This window comes from Podarcis erhardii (genome assembly GCF_964252035.2).
Source record: "Podarcis erhardii genome assembly, chromosome: 14".
NCBI classification, from domain to species: Eukaryota; Metazoa; Chordata; class Lepidosauria; order Squamata; family Lacertidae; genus Podarcis; species Podarcis erhardii.
In genome coordinates, this window is record NC_138503.1 from 7,851,229 (window position 1) to 7,871,035 (window position 19,807).

General features: G+C 47.1%; 1 protein-coding gene and 1 long non-coding RNA gene across 3 annotated transcripts in view; one reads left to right on the forward strand and one right to left on the reverse strand.

Annotated features, from left to right (window-relative positions):
• Window positions 1-19,807, forward strand: part of ALPK3 (alpha kinase 3) — a 79,274-nt gene that overhangs the window by 44,198 nt on the left and 15,269 nt on the right. For both annotated transcript variants that reach the window (XM_081838668.1, XM_081838669.1), the window contains 3 exons: window positions 13,056-14,919; window positions 17,323-17,470; window positions 19,333-19,460. In XM_081838668.1, the coding sequence (XP_081694794.1) occupies window positions 13,056-14,919; window positions 17,323-17,470; window positions 19,333-19,460 (2,140 nt within the window). The remainder of the gene's footprint in view (window positions 1-13,055; window positions 14,920-17,322; window positions 17,471-19,332; window positions 19,461-19,807) is intronic.
• LOC309328968 lies at window positions 10,182-10,693 on the reverse strand. Its single transcript, XR_014150967.1, has 2 exons — window positions 10,421-10,693; window positions 10,182-10,245 (listed from the first exon to the last, which is right to left on the reverse strand). It is a non-coding gene; the product is annotated as an uncharacterized lncRNA (long non-coding RNA).

A 19,807-nucleotide genomic window follows, 5' to 3' on the forward strand; every position in this document is an offset into this window, starting at 1 on the left:
GGGATCTACATGACTAGCAATAAGCAGGGTGGTCTCTCTCACCAGTCTAGCTCTGACCCCTGACTGTAAAATGTTGCATTGGCCAATTTTTAATATTATTATTTCTGCAGCTGGTCAGAAATGAGCCAGATGCATTGGGTGATCTGTGGCCAGCAAGCACTTGGGTTTATTTACGGGCCGGTGTTGAGTTGGGACCCAGCCTCATGTGCTGGCCCTCCCGACCGGCGTCATTGCATTGCCGGCCTGCGGTCTTGGCTGCAGCTGTCCCTGACACTCAACATCCTGGTTTGGCCAGGGTCTATTTTTTGCTGCTTATTCTGAAGCATTTTCCATGTAATTCTTCATTAGGAAAGAACAAGTGTGTGCCTTGTTAACAGGGGGTTTCCTCATTCACTGCGTGGAGGACTTTGTGCTGCTCCTCACGGGATTGGCATTTGAAGGATCCCTGCTGAGGAGTGGGCTGCGTGGGTGCGCAGAGAGGAGCTGGGGTCCTCCAGGTGCAGGACTTCAGCATGGTCCAACGAGCTGCAAGGCCCCAGCAACCGCAAACAGACTCTGGCTCATGTTTCCAGAGGATGTCGGCCTGCCCTGCCTGGGAACTCCAGGGCTCGGTGGGCAGCCAAATCTAAGAGCGTAAAAAAAGCCTGTTGAATCAGGCCGGTGGCTCATCTAGTTGAGCATCCTGTTCCTTGCACTGGATACCCAGATGCCCATTATGGGAAGCCTGCAAGCAGGACTCAACAGCACTCTGTTGACTTGTGGTTCCCAACAGTTGGCATTCAGAGGCATAATTCCTCTGACAGTGGAGGCAGAGGGAACATAGTCCCTTGGGAATGTGGAAAAGTGGAGCTTCCGAATCAGACCCTTCCAGGCCAGTATCATCTACCGTATTTTTCTATAAGACACACTTTTTTCCTCCTAAAAGTAAGGGGAAATGTGTGTGCGTCTTATGGAGCGAATGCAGGCTGCCCAGCTATCCCAGAAGCCAGAACAACAAGAGGGATCGTGAAAGCAGCTATCCCTCTTGCTGTTCTGACTTCTGGGATAGCTGCGCCAAGCCTCTTCAGGGCAATGGGAGGAACGCTCCCCCTGCCCTGAAGAGGCTTGGCACGGCTATCCCAGAAGCCAGAACAACAAGAGGGATCGTTGCGCAGCGAAAGCAGCGATCCCTCTGGCTGTTCTGACTTTGCTTCGCTGGAGAGGCGCTGCGCAGAGAGTGAGAGAATATTTTTTGTTTTGTTCTCCTCCTCTAAAACTAGGTGTGTCTTATGGTCAGCTGTGTCTTATACAGTGAAAAATACGTCACTTCATGTTTTTGGGATCTAGTGTGTGGGGTGGTTTGTTTGTTATTTAAAAACCTAGAAACCTGCCCTCCACCAGATCCAGGTACAAAATAGGGGTTCTGGAGGATTTAAAGAGCGGGTGCCAAGAAGCACATGCTTAATCCAGGTTTTTGTTTAGTATCAAAACCGACTGCACAGTCCTTTCACACACAAATCCACTCCTGGTTTTCCTTCCAAGCTTCCTTCATTTCTCAGCTGCCTAATTCAGAGTGGGGTGGTGGTGGTGGAATGGGCAGTGGTTTTGTTGTTGCTCTCCTTAAAGCGTTGAGAGTCAGAGACTCGAGCTAGCTCCACTGCAAAGCACCTGGGGCTCCCAATTGACTTTCTGCCCACTCTTGGTCCAGGAGTGGGTGGGAACTGTAAGGATGCAGAGTTTGGCTCAACATCTTAGGGAAGGCTTCCTAAGCATCGGACTGCTTTGACAGTCAAACAGGCCACTTTGAGGGGTGAGCTTTCCTTTTCTGAGGCCAGAGGCCATCTTGTTAGCAGTGCTGTAATTGTACCTTGCATTGCAAGTCCAGATGGACTCTAGGGTCCTGTTCATTCCTATTGTGCTGGACCCGGGGGAAAGGTACCGTGAGCGTAGTCTGAGTCCACACGAAGAGGGGCGAGGTCCGAGGCGGAGAGCCGGGCGGGGAACAGGAACGCTGGAACAGGAGGCCGAGCAGGGAACAGGAACACCGGATGGTCAGGAACAGGAGGCCGAGCAGGGAACAGGAGCACCTGATGGTCAGGAACAGGAGGCCAAGCAGGGATCAGGAACACAGGAAGGTCCAAAGCCAACAACGACGTTGCTCCCGCAAACTGGGACCGGGCTGACTGGGCTTTTATCCTCTTCTAAGGCCAGGGGCGGTCCCGGCCCCCAGGAGCCCCGCCTCCTCTGGCCTTAAGGCGAGCACTCCTCCTGGGAGCAACCAGTTCCCTTCGCCTCTCTGCCCTAAGCCTCTGCAGATCAGGAGAGGCCGAAGGGTTACTGGGCCCTGGAGGAGGCTCACCTGTAGCCACTGAGTCCTCAGGCCCCTCTGGGGCCTGAAGGGTTTCACCTGGGGCCAGCTCCTGGTGCTCTGCCACAGGTGCAGGCTCTTCAGCATCTAGGCCTTGCCCCAGTTCAGCCGGCCCTGGAGGCGGGGACTCCTGTGCAGGCTGGGATTCCTCTGGTTCATCCTCTGAATCGGAATCCCAGGCCATCACACCTATAAATCTGCGCATAACCTTTCGGTGTTATCCTCCCATTTCCCCCAGCTCTGATTTGTGGCATTCCTCTCCACTCTAAAGCATAATTTCAGTATGTGCAGGCAAAGCACTATCAAAGCTTTTCGGGGCAAATGTGTCTTTAATTAGAAACTTCCTCTTTATTGATTCTGCTCTTGTCATTGCTTCTTTCAGGAGTGTTCCAAAGGTTAATTGAACCACAGATTTGCTTTAAAGCATTACCATATCAGCAATTTTATCTCCTGCCCCTTTTGTAATTATTCCTGATGAGCAGGACTGCGGCTGTGTTGTCTGGTCCTGCCCCCACTTCCCAATTTCCAGAGGTGAGAAGTGGACATTACTGAATTGCCCCAGAATTCTTCCATTTCTTTTACTTGCAAAAAAAAGGGGCAGGGTTTGCTTCCATTAACTTTTTTAAATTGTGAAAAAGTGCTGTTTTGCAACAGAAAATAATTCTGTGTAAACCAGTAACTGAAGCTCCTTCCCACAGAGAACTAACACTTTAAGAGCCTTTTAGAGGCAACTGACTCATGCCACATTTCCCTTGAACAAGAAGCAATAAAAGGGCAGAAGCAACAAGGAGGAAGTTTTCAACTAAAGTTGCCGGAGACCTTAGTTCTGAATAAATGTCGTAGAAGGGTCTTGGTCACAGGTACTGCAGAAAAGTGATGCTTCCACAGCACTGAAGGGTCATCATATAGAAGCAGCTTTTTAAAAAATGCATTGTTAGGCCTGTGTTAAAAAGAGAGAGCAAACCTCTAATGCATGTCCCTTTCTTCCATAGCAGAAAGGGCAGATGTATCTGTTCTGCCCTGCAATGTAGCTGCTCTAACTCTCTCTTTTTTAAAAAAATGATATTTATTAAGGATTTGGAAATTACAAAAAGAAGAAAAGAAAAGAGTCAAACACAACAAAACAATACAATACAGCACAAAAATGAAAACACTACATAAATATAACAAATAAAAACAACAACAATTAAAAACACATTCAGTACTTTCAATATTATTATCTTTCCTTAACTTGTTTCAGCGACTTCCTTGCACCTCCCTTTTTTTGTATCCCACTACAATTAGTTGTTTCAGCAAATCCTTTCCATCTTCCTCAATTCTTTGTCCTATAATTTATCTTAACAGGTTCTAACCTTAATTTCCCTTTAATCCCTTTACAATTTATTGTACTTAATTCTTTATAGCATTTCTGCTAAAACCATGTAACTTCATTCCAACATCTTTCTAACATTCCTTAATTTTACAATGTTTCTGTAGATGGTCTTTAAATTTCTTCCAATCTTCTTCCACTGACTCTTCTCCCTGGTCTCGGATTCTGCCAGTCATTTCCGCCAGTTCCATGTAGTCCATCAACTTCAACTGCCACTCTTCCCGGGTGGGTAGATCTTGTGTCTTCCAATACTTCGTGATAAGTATTTTTGCTGCTGTTGTTGCATACATAAAGAAAGTTCTATCCTTCTTAGGCACCACTTGGCCGACCATGCCCAAAAGAAAGGCCTCTGGTTTCTTCAAGAAGGTATATTTAAATACCTTTTTCATTTCATTATAGATCATCTCCCAGAATGTCTTAATCCTTGGGCATGTCCACCAAAGGTGAAAGAATGTACCGTAGCTGCTCTAACTCTCAGCTTCCTGCAACATCCTTAATTTCATTTATGAATCGTTTCCTGTGTAGTATCTCTCATTTCACAATGCCATAAGGACATAGTGAAAATATTTGCATATGTAGAAAACAATTGCGTGTAATTTCTGCTGTCCCTTTTATGACAACTGTCCACCTTGGTGTATTTGCTGTGCACACACTTTTGCTGCTTGTCCATGTTGCAGAGAGCAGACAGAGGTGAGGAAGGAAGCCTTTGTCTCAGAATATTTCAGGACTTGCCGCTTGACTTCCCCCTCTCTTATCAGCCTCTTGGAGTTGCTTTCAGCACTTGGGCGGGTGCTAGCCGTGGCAGCACAGTCCTGTTGGAATTTGCTTGATGTGTTTCCATTTTAGGAGATGCGAAATAATCTCTGCCTATGACAAGGAAGAGACCCTCTTAGCTAATAATGGGAACAGGGCCTGGCATGCCTGTTGAAGCCCTGGTGTGGGAGCTGATTCCACTTTCTGGGATTTTTTAAATTAAAAAAAAAAATGGCCATGGGTCAAATTACAGGCATAAGCAAACTCGGCCCTCCAGATGTTTTGGGACTACAGCTCCCATCATCCCTAGCTAACAGGACTAGTGGTCAGGGATGATGGGAATTGTAGTCCCCAAACATCTGGACGGCCGAGTGTGCCTATGCCTGGGTCAAAACATACATGATGTGGGGAACCCATGCTCCTTGTGCATTTATTTAAATATATGAAGCAACTTTGACCCCGCACTTCAGACCAAAAGGCTCCCAGAGAGGCTTGCATACATGACACAAAAGGAAAAACGGAAGGGCAGGGAAGAGGAAAGCTAAAATGTATCACCTCTGTACAACCCCAACTTTTCAGACAGTGTAGTAGACCTTTCTTTCTTTTCATGCATCCTTCTCTCAGCCCCTCAGGACTCTTTAGTCTTTAGTCACCTATTCAACCCTCATGAATTGCCCCTCCTGTACTAGATGTTTAGACAGAAACTTCATTATCCTTTGGATTTCACACTGCTCTGAATTTTGTGAAATGGACCTTAGCTCGAAACATTTTAAAAAGTATCCTAATGCGTTAAAAAACTATATTTTATAATAAATGTAAGTTTTTTAAAAAGGCATTGATATAAAATACCTTTATAAATCTGCATTTTGTGATAAAATACATATTCAGCCACAAATTTTCCTATGAATGAAATTGTCCAAGGAGCAGAAACTGACGGCTCTGTCGATACCTATTTTGGATACTGTGGCTGTGTTTGTTTATTGAAGACACATCTACTCCACTTTTCAGGACAAGACTACACAAAGCAGTGCTAAATACATCACGGCATTATAACACAGAGCTCATTTTATAGCTTCCTTTGCCCCATCCCTCCCCACTGAAGAGCAGTGCCAGAATGGAGAAGCTCACAAGTGTGCACAACATCATTTCTGCCCCACAGATCCCCTGAGGCTCATCTTCCAGCCTCTTGTCTTGAGATTTAGCATCGCTCTCCCTGCCAAGCAATGTAAGCTCTCTTCTGTTCCCATTGACCAGCAAGTAGGGTTTTTGTGTGTTGGGGGGGGGGTGTCTGTTTGCAAGTGAAGCTGCCTGAGTTTGCAGAGCAGCGTTGCCAAGTGGTGTCTCTCCTCCCTCCTTAACACACACACACAAGCACAATTGTCATTTTGTGGTGGGGAAGATCCATAGGATCTAGGGCCATCTTAAGCATATCCTGCGCCGTGGTGCAAATATCCCTCTAGTACCCCCCCCCCCAATTTCCCAGAGATGTTGACCTTTTTTAGGGAGCTGACACAGCACACTTACCGGTACACATTATCTCTGCTTGAGAAAAGAAAACAGGAAGCATAAACTTTTTTTAGTTGCTCATTTATTAACAACGCACCTGTATAGACACTTATATAGTCTCAGATGCAGGTGGGCCCGCCAAAATCTGACAAGTCACCCCAGCTATTAAATTGTCCAAACAAAATGGCATTGCTTAACCTGGCACCAACATGAGAAAGAAATGCTGAACTTAGATATACCTCAGTCAGTAAAGCACGAGCCTCTTAATCTCAGGGTTGTGGTTTCAAGCCCCATGTTGGGCAAAAGATTCCTGCATTGCAGAGGGTTGGACTAGATGACCCTGGTGGTTCCCTTCCAACGCTGTGAATGATTCTGTTATTCTGTTGTCTCTGAAGGGCTGCTCACAGGGAAGATGGAGCAAGTTTGTTTTGTGAGAGATGCTTGTGCTGTGATTCCTGTGCTGGAGGGGGTTGGTCTAAAGGATCCTTTCAACAGTCCAGCTCTGTGATACTATGATTAAAATACTCCAATAAATAAATAAACGGGCTTCTCTGTGGCAGTCTCTGGAAAGGGCTCCAGGGGCGGCCACCCCTGTAGCCCAAGCCCCATTCACCAGGCGAGACCCGGTGAGCTGAAGGAGCGCTCCGCAGTGGCCACGGGGCTGCCCAGGGTAGCTTGAATATGTGACTGCACGCCTGAGGGATCATGGCAGGAACTGATGGGGTTTGAAGTCCTTGGCCAAAGGTATTAAATGGCGTTGGAATGAAGCAAATCAGTGGAACTAGTGATTTTATATGAATTTCCAAAGTTTTGATGCTTTTTCCTAAAGTTGACAGGATTTGGAAATACAGTGGTACCTTGGGTTAAGAACTTAATTCGTTCTGGAGGTATGTTCTTAACCTGAAGCACCACTTTAGCTAATGAGGCCTCCTGGTGCCACTGTGCCACTGCTGCACGATTTCTGTTCTCATCCTGAAGCAAAGTTCTTAACCCGAGGTAATATTTCTGGGTTAGCTGAATCTGTAACCTTAAGCGTATGTAACCTGAAGCGTCTGTAACCCAAGGTACCACTGTACTCTGACATTGACTTGCTACATTTCATTTAGGTTATGATAGAGTTCTCCTGCCAACCTAGCAGCTCGAAAGCACATCAAAGTGTAAGTAGATAAATAGGTGCCACTCTGGCGGGAAGGTTAATGGCATTTCTGTGTGCTCTGTGCGCTGCTCTGGTTTGCCAGAAGTGGATGAACGCCGCAACCCCAGAGTCGGCCAGGACTGGACCTAACGGTCAGGGGTCCCTTTACCTTTACCTTTATGATAGAGTTAACAAGATAATGAGGTTTTGGTAGATTCAGTCCATTGTTCTCACAGAGGGAGATCAATCAGGTGCTAAATGAGGAAACACAGCACTAAATGAGGAAACACAGCACGGGATGGGGGATGACCCTGGGGCTACAGAGCGGAACAGGATCGTAGTGCCTCCGAAGGGCGCTGGAGACGTGCAGGCACCAAGCCCCTGCTCTGCCTTGCTTACCTCCCTGCTCTCCCCTCCCTGGACACTCTGCCTGGCGCCCTCCACTGCTTGGTGCCCTGGCTCACCGCGCCACTACTCCCAATGGTAAAGACGTCCCTGATAGTATCCTCTGGGAACCCCAAGCTAGGCATCCAGGCTGGCGCATTTACAAAGCTGATCAGCGTCTGGTGAGGTTTCAGATTGGAGGCGGGGACCATGTCTTGAGATTCCTGCATTGCAGAGGGTTGGACTAGATGAACATTGGGTTCCCTTCCAAGTCTGCAATTCTATGGTTCTGGGAAGGCCAAAGTTCCCCAGCAACTAGTATTCAGATGCCAAGGTGCATCTGAACATGGAGGGAGCATACATCTATCATGTTCCAATAGCCATTGATGGGAAAGCTGCTGATTCCTTCCTTCCTTCTGTCTGTCTTTTTAAACCCCCTTTCTGTTTTTATTCCTCCTCCCCTCCAGCCTCACAGATTACTTGGCTCTGCTTTGATGACTGTATTTTTGACACATATCCATAAGTCTGCACCCCCACCCCCACCCCAATTCCTTTCTGCCCTTGCTCAGCCAGGCTGGACAGATATAGCTCTTTTAATCTCTTCCAGACGTCAGTCCTTCCAGCCACCCGATCTCAACGCTCCTGTTCAGTCGGTCGGTGTAGCTTGGATGTTGCCCATCCTCTGGGCAGCTATTCCTGGTGCCGTTGCACCAGCCTTCAAAGTTGACAGATGGACCCTCGCAGGTCATTTCGCTAGCCGAATGGCAGCTTTGGATTTCCTATGGAGATTTGGCAATACTCTGGCCCCAGGTTTTTTGTTTATTTGTTTAAACAAAAAAAGGTATTGATTCGACAACCAGGAATTAATCCTGAGCCAGAGTTAGATAATTTATTCCCAGTGCAATTGGAGGCTTTGGGGATATTCAAAGGAGGTGAGGTTTCAGGATCACACTAAAATGATTTTTATTAAATTTTCTGTTTTACAATTCCAGATAAACATTTTGCATACTTAAGATATTGATGACTGCTCTTCTTCCCTTTCTATGGTTCATTTTACATATCTTATATCCCTGTATATTTTACATAAACTAAACAATTTAGTATTCCATTATTACATCCATCAAAACTTATTTACACCGTTGAATTTATCTTAATGCTGCCAGTGTTTTCAGCTGTGCACAATTATTTCCCATATATTCAATAAACCTTTTCCAATCTTCTTGTGCTCTTATTCTACATGTTAAGTTTTCTAGTTGTGCATAGTCTGTCAACTTTAGTTGCCAATCTTCTTTGGCTAGGTTTCAGGATCTCATTAAAGCAGCCTGCACCAACTCAGCACCTTCTGTATATAGATAATTTTGGACTACAAGCCCCATCATCCCCAGCTGGCATAGCCAGTGGTCAGGCATGATGGGAACTGTAGTTCAAAACTGATGGAGGGCACCAGGTTGGTGAAGATGGCTTTGAAAGAACCGTGATTGCAGTGGAACCGCTCGAGGATTGAGAGATGTTGGGAGGGATGGGGTTAGTAGTGGATGTTGTGACGGGGAGAAAGCACTCACTTGACCAGACAGCTGAGTCTCTGCTGCTGACTGGGAATGAGGCTTGGAGGGCTGAGGCAGTGAGGAAATCAGTGCAGTGCGAACGCACCAGCAGAGCCCATCTGCTGCGCCCGCCTGTGTTTTTACACCACATCTGTGCTGCCTCCACCCAGCCCTTTGTCTTTCTGGTAAGCAGCTGTTTGGAAGTCAAGTGAGCTGCCATATCAAACCATCCAAAACTTGTTAGCCACCTGCTCCTTGAACAACAACAAAAAGTTGTTCTTTGTGTTTCTTTTTAAGTGTCTGGTCCTTTACTTGCAATGGTTCATCTTCAAATTTCACTTTGCAAGCTCCAGGTGTATTGTACGGGAACCCTTTCCAGATTAATGTGTGACTTGGAGCAAGATTTGAACCCTGGAAGCGGCTCTCTCTTTCTTTCTCTTCAAATTGACCCCTGAGACGCCACAGACCTCAACATACACACCTAGAGCACAGCTCCCTTTCCTTCGACCACACAGGCAGTTCCTGGTGGACGGGAAGCTGCTCTGATGGCTTTATGGGTAACAGTGCCATCAATAGACATCGCAGCTCGCAACCGAAGCAAAAAACACAGGTTCAGCGAAGTCCATGATCTCTGGAGAGTTGAGGGCAATCATAAGCACAATCGCAGCTGGGGATTTGTATATTTAGGGCTGTCTACCAGGTGGCAGATTAATCATCGTTTGCCTTTAAGCTTTGTGGTCCAGGGCAAAACACTGATCTGGATTTGATGCCAGTGATGGTTTCTGACACTAAACTTCCACTAGTGGAGTTGATACATGTGTGATTCATTCACATACTGGCCCTGAGACAGCAGTGGAAAACCTGCACCCATCGACCTCACTATTAGCCACATTTCTGGGGCTGCTGGGAGTTTGAGTCCTAGGACATATGGAGGACCACCGGTTCCTGACCCCTGCTCTGAGAGCCTGTTTCTATTCCAAGCAAGGGTCCTCTGCAGAATGGAGAAGCCCATCTCAGGACCAGCACCAGCTTTGAGCTGGCCCTGGTAGCCCCCAGCCTTTGCCAGTAGCATCCTTTAGGCTTGCCTGGACTCAGATAGACAATATTGCTGGCCATGGAAGCCTCTACATTTAATAACAATTTTCTTAGAAAGAACACCATACTTTCATAGGCATATGCTTAATGAAATACATACACTGCATTTTAGCTTGAGAGAGCAGTTGGCTCAACTAGGCTTTTGCACCAGAAACATTAGTTTCTTCACAGCACATTTCAAAAGACTGGAACACGGATGTAGACTCACAAACTCAAAAGTTGCAGCAAAACATCATCTACCATCAACTTAAAATCATACTCCTCACTTAAGCTACTCGGAGGAAGACTCTTTGGAGCCTCTCTCAAATAACAAACATTTGCACACTTCATTCTCTTTTTTTTTTTTGTCCTGTTTAAGATTGATAAGGCCCAACATGGCTTCCTTAGATTTAAAATTTTTTGAAGCAAGCTTGCAATTTAAAAACTATGTGCATTTAAGAACAGTCTGTGGATGCCGAGGCCAATGTAAACACAAACCCTTGAAATATTTCTAAATCTTTTGAGTACATCTCTTATTAATTTATTTTTTTAGAGAAACTAAGATCTCTAATGCATGGGCTCTCAGGCTGGGCTGTTATTATATCTACTGCCTTCTGAGCACCATTAAGTTTACGGTTTCACATTCTAGCTTTAGGTTATGGTTTAACAACACAAATTTGATGTGTTCGGCTCTCCCTAAGGGTTCACACCCTGATTTTGTTGAAGGATCCCTGAGGTGGCCGCTGTGCCCTGGGTTCCAGGTGGTGGGCCTAAGCCACCCACTAAAAGTTACAACGGTCTCGTACTTTGTACTTGGAAAGACCATTTTGCCCCTTTATTATTATTTTTTTATTTTTCCCAATTGGAGATGACAAGCTGGAGGGGCGTATCAGAATCCTCTCTGGGGCAAAAAGGCTTCATGGAAGCTTTGTTGCCAGGAGGAGTCCAGCTAGGGTGTTTAGAAGAGTGAGCTCCCATTTTCCCTCTAATACCGGGGGGGGGGGGTTGCTCAGTAGATTACACTAGGAGATAGAAGAACGGGTACAAGAAAGGGACAAAGAAGGGGGGGTAGAGAAAAGAATATTCTATCAGTATTCAAGTTATCTTTCAGCTAAAGCAATCCCTTGGACAAAACAAAGACACCAACCAGGATAACTTGGAGCAAAACAGCAGCCTGTAGGCTTGGCCTTTATTGAACTGTTGCAACAGGGTGTTCCCCTCACTTGCAGGAGAGAGGAAAGACACAGAAAAATGGTGTGCAAGCCCTTATAAAAACTTTTGAAATTCCCATCCTCTAGGTCAAGCCCACCCCCAGAAACATCATGCATACATCACAGAAAGGAGGGGTTGAGGGAGGAGTTGTGGTGGTAACCTGAGTGTCCTGTCACCTGGCTGGTTCCCTTCTCTTCCTCCCCATGAGTCATTTTCTGAAGACAAAAGGTAGTCGCAGTTTCCTGCCCCCTGAGGGAAGATCTGATCATTGTCCTTTGTTCCAGTCCATGCTGAATTCTATTCGACTTCCCCAAGGTACGACTGTAGTAACTCTACCGCACCTGAGGAGGAAGGCAAATTCTGAGGAGGATATGCAAATTCTTTGTGATCTTGATTGCCTTCTGTCTAGGACCATCAGGGTTGGCATAGCAACTGGGCAGGGCTCCTGTGGATGTGCTGGGCTGGCCTGTATCAAACCTTCCCCATTTTGTAGTCCTTCCTTCATGGAGTAAAATAAAAGTGGAACAGTGCAAATCCGATGTATGGTTGACTTTCTATGAATTTATAACAGAAGTGTAGTGTGTGAGTGTGAGTGTGTGTGAAGTTTGTACAAACTGAATGATGGGGGGGGGGTTTCCTGCTACAGCTACAAGCTGGGTGGGTGTAGCCACCATTTTGATTCCCAACAGTATCTTGGAGTGATGCTACATCTGCAGCATTGTGGGAAATTTTACATGTGACCCATTCACCCAGTGCTGCTCAGAATGCTGGACCAGATGGGGGGATGGGGTGGACGAGCCCACCTAGGTCCTGACATCCTGGTACCCTAGCAGCTGCTTGAAGGTGTTAATATGGCCCCTGGACTACAATGATGTTTTCTCTCTAAGCCAAGGTAGCCAATGTGGCAGCGTCTCAATGTTGCTGGGCTCCAGCTCCCATCAGCGCCAGAAAGCGCGGTCAGTGGTCAAAGATGATGGGAATTGTAGTCCAGCAACACCCAGGCTGCGCCTGCTTTAAGCTCACACAAGGAGACTAATTATCTTTTCAAAGTTCATTTCCTGGTTTGGAATTTTTTTGATAATGTGAGGGTGATTGGGCAGAGCTACAGAGCATAAAATCCCTTCTGCATAGGTTGCTGTGGTGCTGCTTGTTTGTTTTTAAGTGGTTTTAGTAAGGGAACTGGAAATGTGCAGCCAATTGAATTGTTTCTCAACAAAACCAAAACTAGTTGAAAAAGAAACATAGCAAGTTTCATCTTACCCAGGTCATGGTTCTAGTTAGCACTGAATTCTCAAAGAGGCCTAAGCCATCATGAAATCCTGTTCATCCTCTAAGTGCTCTCTTCTCTGTAGGGAAGAACTCTGTGAAACACTTTGCAAGAAAGAGGAAATCCTTGACCTTTTGCTGTTTTGGGTTTGGAACACAAATTAATGCATCAAGTAATGAGCTTTTTTTCCGAACACAAGCTTTGCCTGAGCTGTGATTAGCGTCAAGGGTTTGGATGGAATTTTGAGTCACAGTTGAAAAACAGAAGTGTTTTGTTTTTTTTAATAAAGCAGAGCTAAAAAGAGTGCCAACCTTCCAAGCTGTGCAAGAACTCCCAGGGAAAAGATGAGCTTTCCCTTCAAAGTGTTCTCTGAAAATAATCAAATATACCAAGCTAGTATTGAGTTGAGATTAGGGGGGAATGTGCCCATTGCTACTAATAAACTCTGTGCTCTTTCTTCCTAGGCTCCGCAAACCTTAAAGCCAGCCTTGCCCACTGCCCGCAACCTGCAAACTCCAGATGTGGGTCTTGGAGAAGAAACAAGCCACGATGCCCGCCATTTTGCAATAAGGGAAGGTGCCCCAAGAGAGCCAGAGACCAAACAGCCTGAGGAGCAAGATGATCCTAAACAAGAGGCCCAAGAGCCAAGCATGATGGTGCTAAGCCAGGATGGCAGCCAGCACTTCTCAGTGACTTCCCAGAATCCCCCAGTTCTCTCCCTTGGCACCACACAGCCCATTGGGAAGGAACAGCAGGTGTTGAGAGAAGATGTGAAAAGGCGTTCCCCGCATTTTGGAAGTGACAGAACCCAAGCCAAACCAGCTCCGAGTCATGAGAGTAAGGATCTGGCTGGTCCTGGGTCATTGGTTGAGGAATCCAGTCTTGAGTCTAGACCTACAGTCATCTTGGAGCGATATGCCCCTCAGATTGACACGGTGAGCAAAGAAAAGCAAGAAGAAGCCTTTGAGGTCCAGGGAGACAAGAGGTCTAGGCTAAACAGGGATTTAGGGCTTGAGGGCGAGAGGCCTCCCACAGTGACAGCAAGGCCATTATTGGTCCCAGAAGTTGCTGTAGAAGCCCGGGTTTCCCATCAAAGTATTTCAGAGGAACCTCATCCGGTTCCTACAGCAGCAATGCCTCTGGCATTCCAAGAATCTGCTCCACTTTCTCCAGATGAAGAAGGTTCAGCTGAGAAGCAGCAGTCCGTGGCCCATTTGCTGAGGGATGTGAAGAGAGAAATAGAAACCTGGCAGCCATCAAAGGTGGCAGCTTCAGAATCAGAGCAACGGCAGGTTGGCAACACGGAAGTCCGTGCCCAGGAAGAGCCCCCAACTCCACTGAGGAGTGAGGAAAATGAGAAGGACTCGTTTGGCCTGGGCAGGCAGATGGACATCAGAACTAAGGAAAGGGAGAGAACAGTCTCTGAGGCACCCGCAATACAGGACTCAGGCCAAACAGAGACCGCGATGGAGGAGGATCAAACTGCAGATAAGGCACAGAACACAAACCTAGTGTCTTCCCTGAAAAATTACTTGCTTCTGCTCTTAAAGATGACCACGGAGGCCGACAAAAGCAAGGGCAACAAGAAGCAAGATGTCAAGGCTGCGGAAGAAAGGACCCCACCGACTGCTATTCCCAAGCACATGCCGGATGTGGGCATAGCTGGCTTGACTCCCAGGACATCGAGGAAGATCTTCGAGCGGGTAGAAACCAACCAGCTCTTCCAAAGCGCAGAGAATCTGCAGTTGACTCCCAAGACTTCCCGGAGGATCACAGGGATGATCAACCAAGAGCTGCTTGCTTGCAAAGAGAGCTTGGTGGCTGAACCGGAGGCCGCCCCATTGCCCTGCGTGCCCTCGATTGTGGTGGGCAGCGTCTCCAGCGAGCCGGCAGGGCCCCCAGATGCGTCTCTGGAGGTTTCCGGCGAGGCACCGTCGGCACTGCCGAGCGCCACGCCTCAGGAACTGGCCTCCGGGGCACGTCGCAAAATATACCTCACCAAAGCCAAACAGGCCGATGAGATGGAAGGGGTGGCCCCAGATGGGCAGCCACGGTCAAAAAGGGGCAGCCCCACCGTGTCCCCACAGCAGGGCCGCAAGAATGCAGCACTTTTGCAAAGCCCCGCCCCGGCTTCTCCTCCCCTGGAGAAGCGCTCCCCTACCACAGCCAGGAAGATGGCAACCTTAGAAGTGCCCAAGATCTATGAAGAAATAGCAGAAGAAAACAAGAATGTGGAAGGCAGCTCCCCGCGAGCTCCAGAGAAGTTGGAAGAGACAACGGCCGAAGTACAAGTGGGCGAATCCCGGAAAGCAAACGACCCATTTAAAGGTCAGGAGGGGTGTTGCTTTTCAGCCTTCCTGGGAGGGCATCTAGCCCCATCCTGAGAAAAGTTTCTTCTTGCAGGTTGAGAGGGAAAGTCACATCTAGGGGAAGAAGAGTTCCCAGATGAAATCCCACCCCCCTTGAGCTAGTAATTAATTCGTTTTGAGGTTTATTTGCCACTTTTCCTCCAAGGAGCTCAAGGAGGTGTAAACGAACCCCCCCCCCATTTCATCCTCATAACAGCCCTGTGAGGTAGTTTCTTATTTTTAATAAGTACTTTTATGGAATGTTTTTGACATAAAATAGAAATCAAACTAATCTAAATAACAAAAATAATAAGAAACCAAGAAGAGGGGAAAGAAAGAAAGAGAGTGAGAGTGAGAGTGAGAGTGAGAGTGAGAGTGAGAGTGAGAGTGAGAGTGAGAGTGAGAGTGAGAGTGGAAGGAAGGAAGGAAGGAAGGAAAGGAAGGAAGGAAGGAAGGAAATAGTAGTAGTAGTAGTAATAATAATAATAATAATAATAATAATAATAATAATAATAATAGTAGTAGTAGTAAATTTATACCCAGCCACTCTGGGAGACTCCCAACAGAATATTAAAACCATGATAAAACATCAAACATTAAAAACTTCCCTAAACAGGGGTGCTTTCAGATGTCTTCTAAATGTCAGGTAGTTGTTTTTCTCTTTGACATCTGACGGGAGGGCGTTCCACAGGGCGGGTGCCACTACTGAGAAGGCCCTCTGCCTGGTTCCCTGTAACCTCACCTCTCGCAGTGAGGGAAGCGCCAGAAGGCCCTCGGCGCTGGATCTCAGTGTCCGGGCTGAACAATAACTATAGGGGTCCTTTTATCACATTTATATAATATATGTCATATTTATCCACACGCAGAAAAGTAGACCCACGTGGGAGCCTACCTCTTCTCCCAGTCTCCCACCCTGAGAGAACCTTCGCCCTTTCCTGCAGGGACCACCTTCTTGCCTGAGTCCTCGCCTTGTGAGGAACTTTAGACTGATGGCCACTGGTTTAAAGAAACAACAAAATGAACTGATCTCCTTGGCAGGTTTTGAATAAACAAACACAAATTTATTATTGGTAACACATAGACAGATTAATTAAGGATTATTACAGTTGTATAACATGCAGAGAATAACTTGTGCTTAAAAACCAGAGAGAGGAGCTGAGGGAAGTCCGGCAGGGTGGGGTTTTCTTAGGGAGGAAGGAGGGAAATTTATGGGGGGGGGGGGATGAGTATGATATGTTTTTTGACAAACTGTTATGTTGAAATGTTTAATAAAAACTTAATAAAAAAAAAGACAGGTGGCCACTGGTCACTCGGTGAGTTTCATGGCTTAGTGGAGAGGTGAACCACCACACCCCTCTGGCCAAGAGGAAGGGCTGGCACCAAGGATCAAGGATGGTTGGGCACACGCTGGAGGCCTGTACCACCTCTCCCCAGCAGGGGGGTCCCTGGGAAGAGCTCTCTCTGGTCCTGCCTCTCCTCTTCGCCACGGCAACCTGCTTCTTCATCCACCCTTTGCTCCGGCTCACACAAGGGAGCTGGTGGCGAGGAGCACGAAGAGCAGTTGCTGCCCCTGGCAGCTTGTTCCTTGGCTGCCTGGCGAGGGATGGAAGCAGGGGGTGGCAAAGATGGCGGACGGCAGCTGGAGCTGGTGAGAATGGCAGGGAGGAGAGAGACTCGCTGAGAGTTGGAAGAGGTCTTGCCCAAGGGCCCCCCAACAATGCTTTCAGTTAGAAAAACCAACGCTTTCTCCCCGCCCCCTCAGGCTTCCACGGTCGTAGCCAGGAGGGGGCGGGCATTGGAGCCCCCTGAGGTGCAGGAGAAGGTCCCTGGCAGAGGCACTATTGGTAGAAAGAGTGAGGATGAGGGAAGGAGAAATGTGGCCTTGTGCCATTTTTCACTTTCCGAAACAATACAGGCCTTGAAAAGCAGATACCCTTCCAAATTTATGCTGCTTTTTTACTGCCTGGTGTAGAACAGCAAACAATAATCTCCCCTCCCAGTTTAGGACTGATGGTGGAACGCATCGCGGGGCAGGCCCATCTCCAACCGCTGCAACTGCCAGGATGCACATTTTCATTCATTCATTCATTCATTCATTCATTCATTCATGATTTCCAGTTTTATACGTTTCAATACTTTTACAATCATTTTAACATTTCAAAACTCAACTTCCTTCCCCCTCTTTCTGCAATTCCTTAAATTTCTCTTTGGAATTTTCTGCATAGTTTCCAGTCATCTGGAAATGTATTTTTAATGTATTTTTCATCTCCTGTTGGAAGCCGCCCAGAGTGGCTGGGGAAACCCAGTTAGATGGGTGGGTTATAAGTAATAAATATCTTCTTCTTTTTCTCTAACTGATAAATCAGCCACTGTCTCTTTTCAGCTCCCCAGGTGATTCGCAAAATCCGAGCTGAGCAGTTCTCAGATGCCTCTGGAAATCTGAAGCTCTGGTGTCAGTTCTTCAACATTTTGGGTGACTCAAAGCTGACCTGGTATAAGGATGAGGTTCCTGTGACAGATGCCAAAAGGAGGTGAGGGGTGCTGATTCGGGTGGCGGAGAAATTCAATTCAGTTTGCATTTAAAGGCGGGCCTGCCAAATCCACACTTTTCTGAAGTGCCACACGTGCCACAACACAGCTGTCTTTCAAGATTTGCAGGTCACTGAATTTTGCAATGCAACCCAAATTTAAGCTAAGTAATGTGCACCGAAATGCACGTACAAGGGTGAATTGGGCGTAAGAACGCATAGGTGAATGAAAATAACACAGAGAAATGCATTTTCTTAGAGAAAATGGCTGTGCACAAATATAGGTGCCAAAATTACATATAAACGTGAAAATATATTTTTTCGAGACATCTTTATTGAAATTTGAAAAAGTACATAATTATATGTGCACTAAACATTATGAGACATAAATAGAGAGAGAGAGAGAAAGAAAAAGAGAAGCAGCAGCCGTGCAGAAGGGAAAATAAAGGAGGGAGGGGGGGAAACCCAAAACTGTACAGTCGTACCTCGGAAGTCAAACGGAATCTGTTCCAGAAGTCTGTCCGACTTCCAAAACGTTTGGAAACCAAGGTGCAGCTTCCGATTGGTTACAGGAAGCTCCTCCAACCAATCAGAAGCCAGGTCTGACGTTCGGGTTCCAAAGAATGTTCACAAACCAGAACACTCACTTTTGAGTTTGCGGCGTTCGGGAGCCAAAACATTCGACTCCCAAGGCAGGACTGTATACTTTACAAAGTTGTTCTTGTACTTCATCAGATCTTAACCTATTACAGTATATGTAAGAATGGATTCCAAATATCACTGGATTTGCCCATATCAAGTCTGCGTTTATATGCAAGTTGTTCATATGTTGTGAGTTTGTACAAGTCTTCAAACCATTCGTAGAAGGGAGCTGCATTTTTATTTTTCCAATTCATCAGTATCAGTCTTTTTGAGAAATTTGCAGCACAATGCTGATGTATTCTTGAGGGCTTTTTTAAAAAAATGCAAACTAATGCTGAGAATTAAACTTAAAATTTGGAAAAAATGAAAAGCTGAGAGAAACTGAAATTGATGTGGGTGGCGCTGTGGGTTAAACCACAGAGCCTAGGGCTTGCTGATCAGAAGGTTGGCAGTTCGAATCCCTGCAAAGGGGTGAGCTCCCGTTGCTCGGTCCCTGCTCCTGCCAACCTAGCAGTTCGAAAACACGTCAAAGTGCAAGTAGATAAATAGGTACTGCTCTGGCGGGAAGGTAAACGGTGTTTCCGTGCGCTGCTGTGGTTCGCTAGAAGCGGCTTAGTCATGCTAGCCACATGACCCGGAAGCTGTACACCGGCTCCCTTGGCCAGTAAAGCAAGATGAGCACCGCAACCCCAGAGTCATCCGCAACTGGACCTAATGGTCAGGGGTCCCTTTACCTTTACCTTTTACTGTTTATTGAATCTGACTTCCACACTGATGATGGAGAGCATCTTCCACCTTGCCTCAGGGCAACAGCTCAGTCCTCTCCAGTCCTTGCCCCTGCCCCATGCCCACTTTCACCTGCTCCCTGAGATGGCTGCCTCATTCCGGCTAATAGGAGGACCAGCCCTGTTGGCTGGGGTCCCTCCTCAATATATATATTGGGGTGTAATCCTTAATTGGGAGCACCGCCTTTTCTAGGAGATGTGTTCTCTCTGTGATTATTAAAGTTTCTAACTGGTAAGAAGTGCCTTTCTTTGATCTTTTTATCGACTGCCACGGGGCGGGCGCCAAGGAAGCCTATTCCCCGAAGCCTGACAAGGATCTTGCCAAGATGTGCAGCAGTCCCCCTTCCCTCTTTCTGTCTCGTGACCACTTGAAGGCCACATGCACCCATTTTCCTTGCAGCGTGCCCTGCTCTCATCTCTCGGTGGGCTCTCTTCCAGCTCTGGAGACGAAGGGCAAGCGGCCCTGGCCATCGTGCAGGTCTCCCTCAAGGACTGCGGAGTTTACCAGTGCACCATCCAGAACGAGTACGGCACCGACTCCACAGATTTCCTCCTGAGCGCTGAAGGTGAGTCTGTCCCTTGCTGCCAGGCCTGGCTGCTCCTCGGAGGCGGTGCTCACCTTGCAAGATGTGCGCAGCAGAGGAGAACACCCGGGGCTGTGGACAGGGTGCTTGAGCTCTGCAGGCGCTTGGCTTCATCCCACTGCACATCATGGCGTTGCTCTGCTGAGCCGCTTTTTGCTGATGCACCTGTTTGGAAGCACAAAGACTTCTCGTGGGGAGCTTGGTGTGCATGCACAGTACAATGCACAGTGTGGGGTGCATGTTAAGTGCATGCGCATGCATGTGCAAAAAGGGACGATGGGGACGCGGGTGGCACTGTGGGTTAAACCACAGAGCCTAGGACTTGCTGA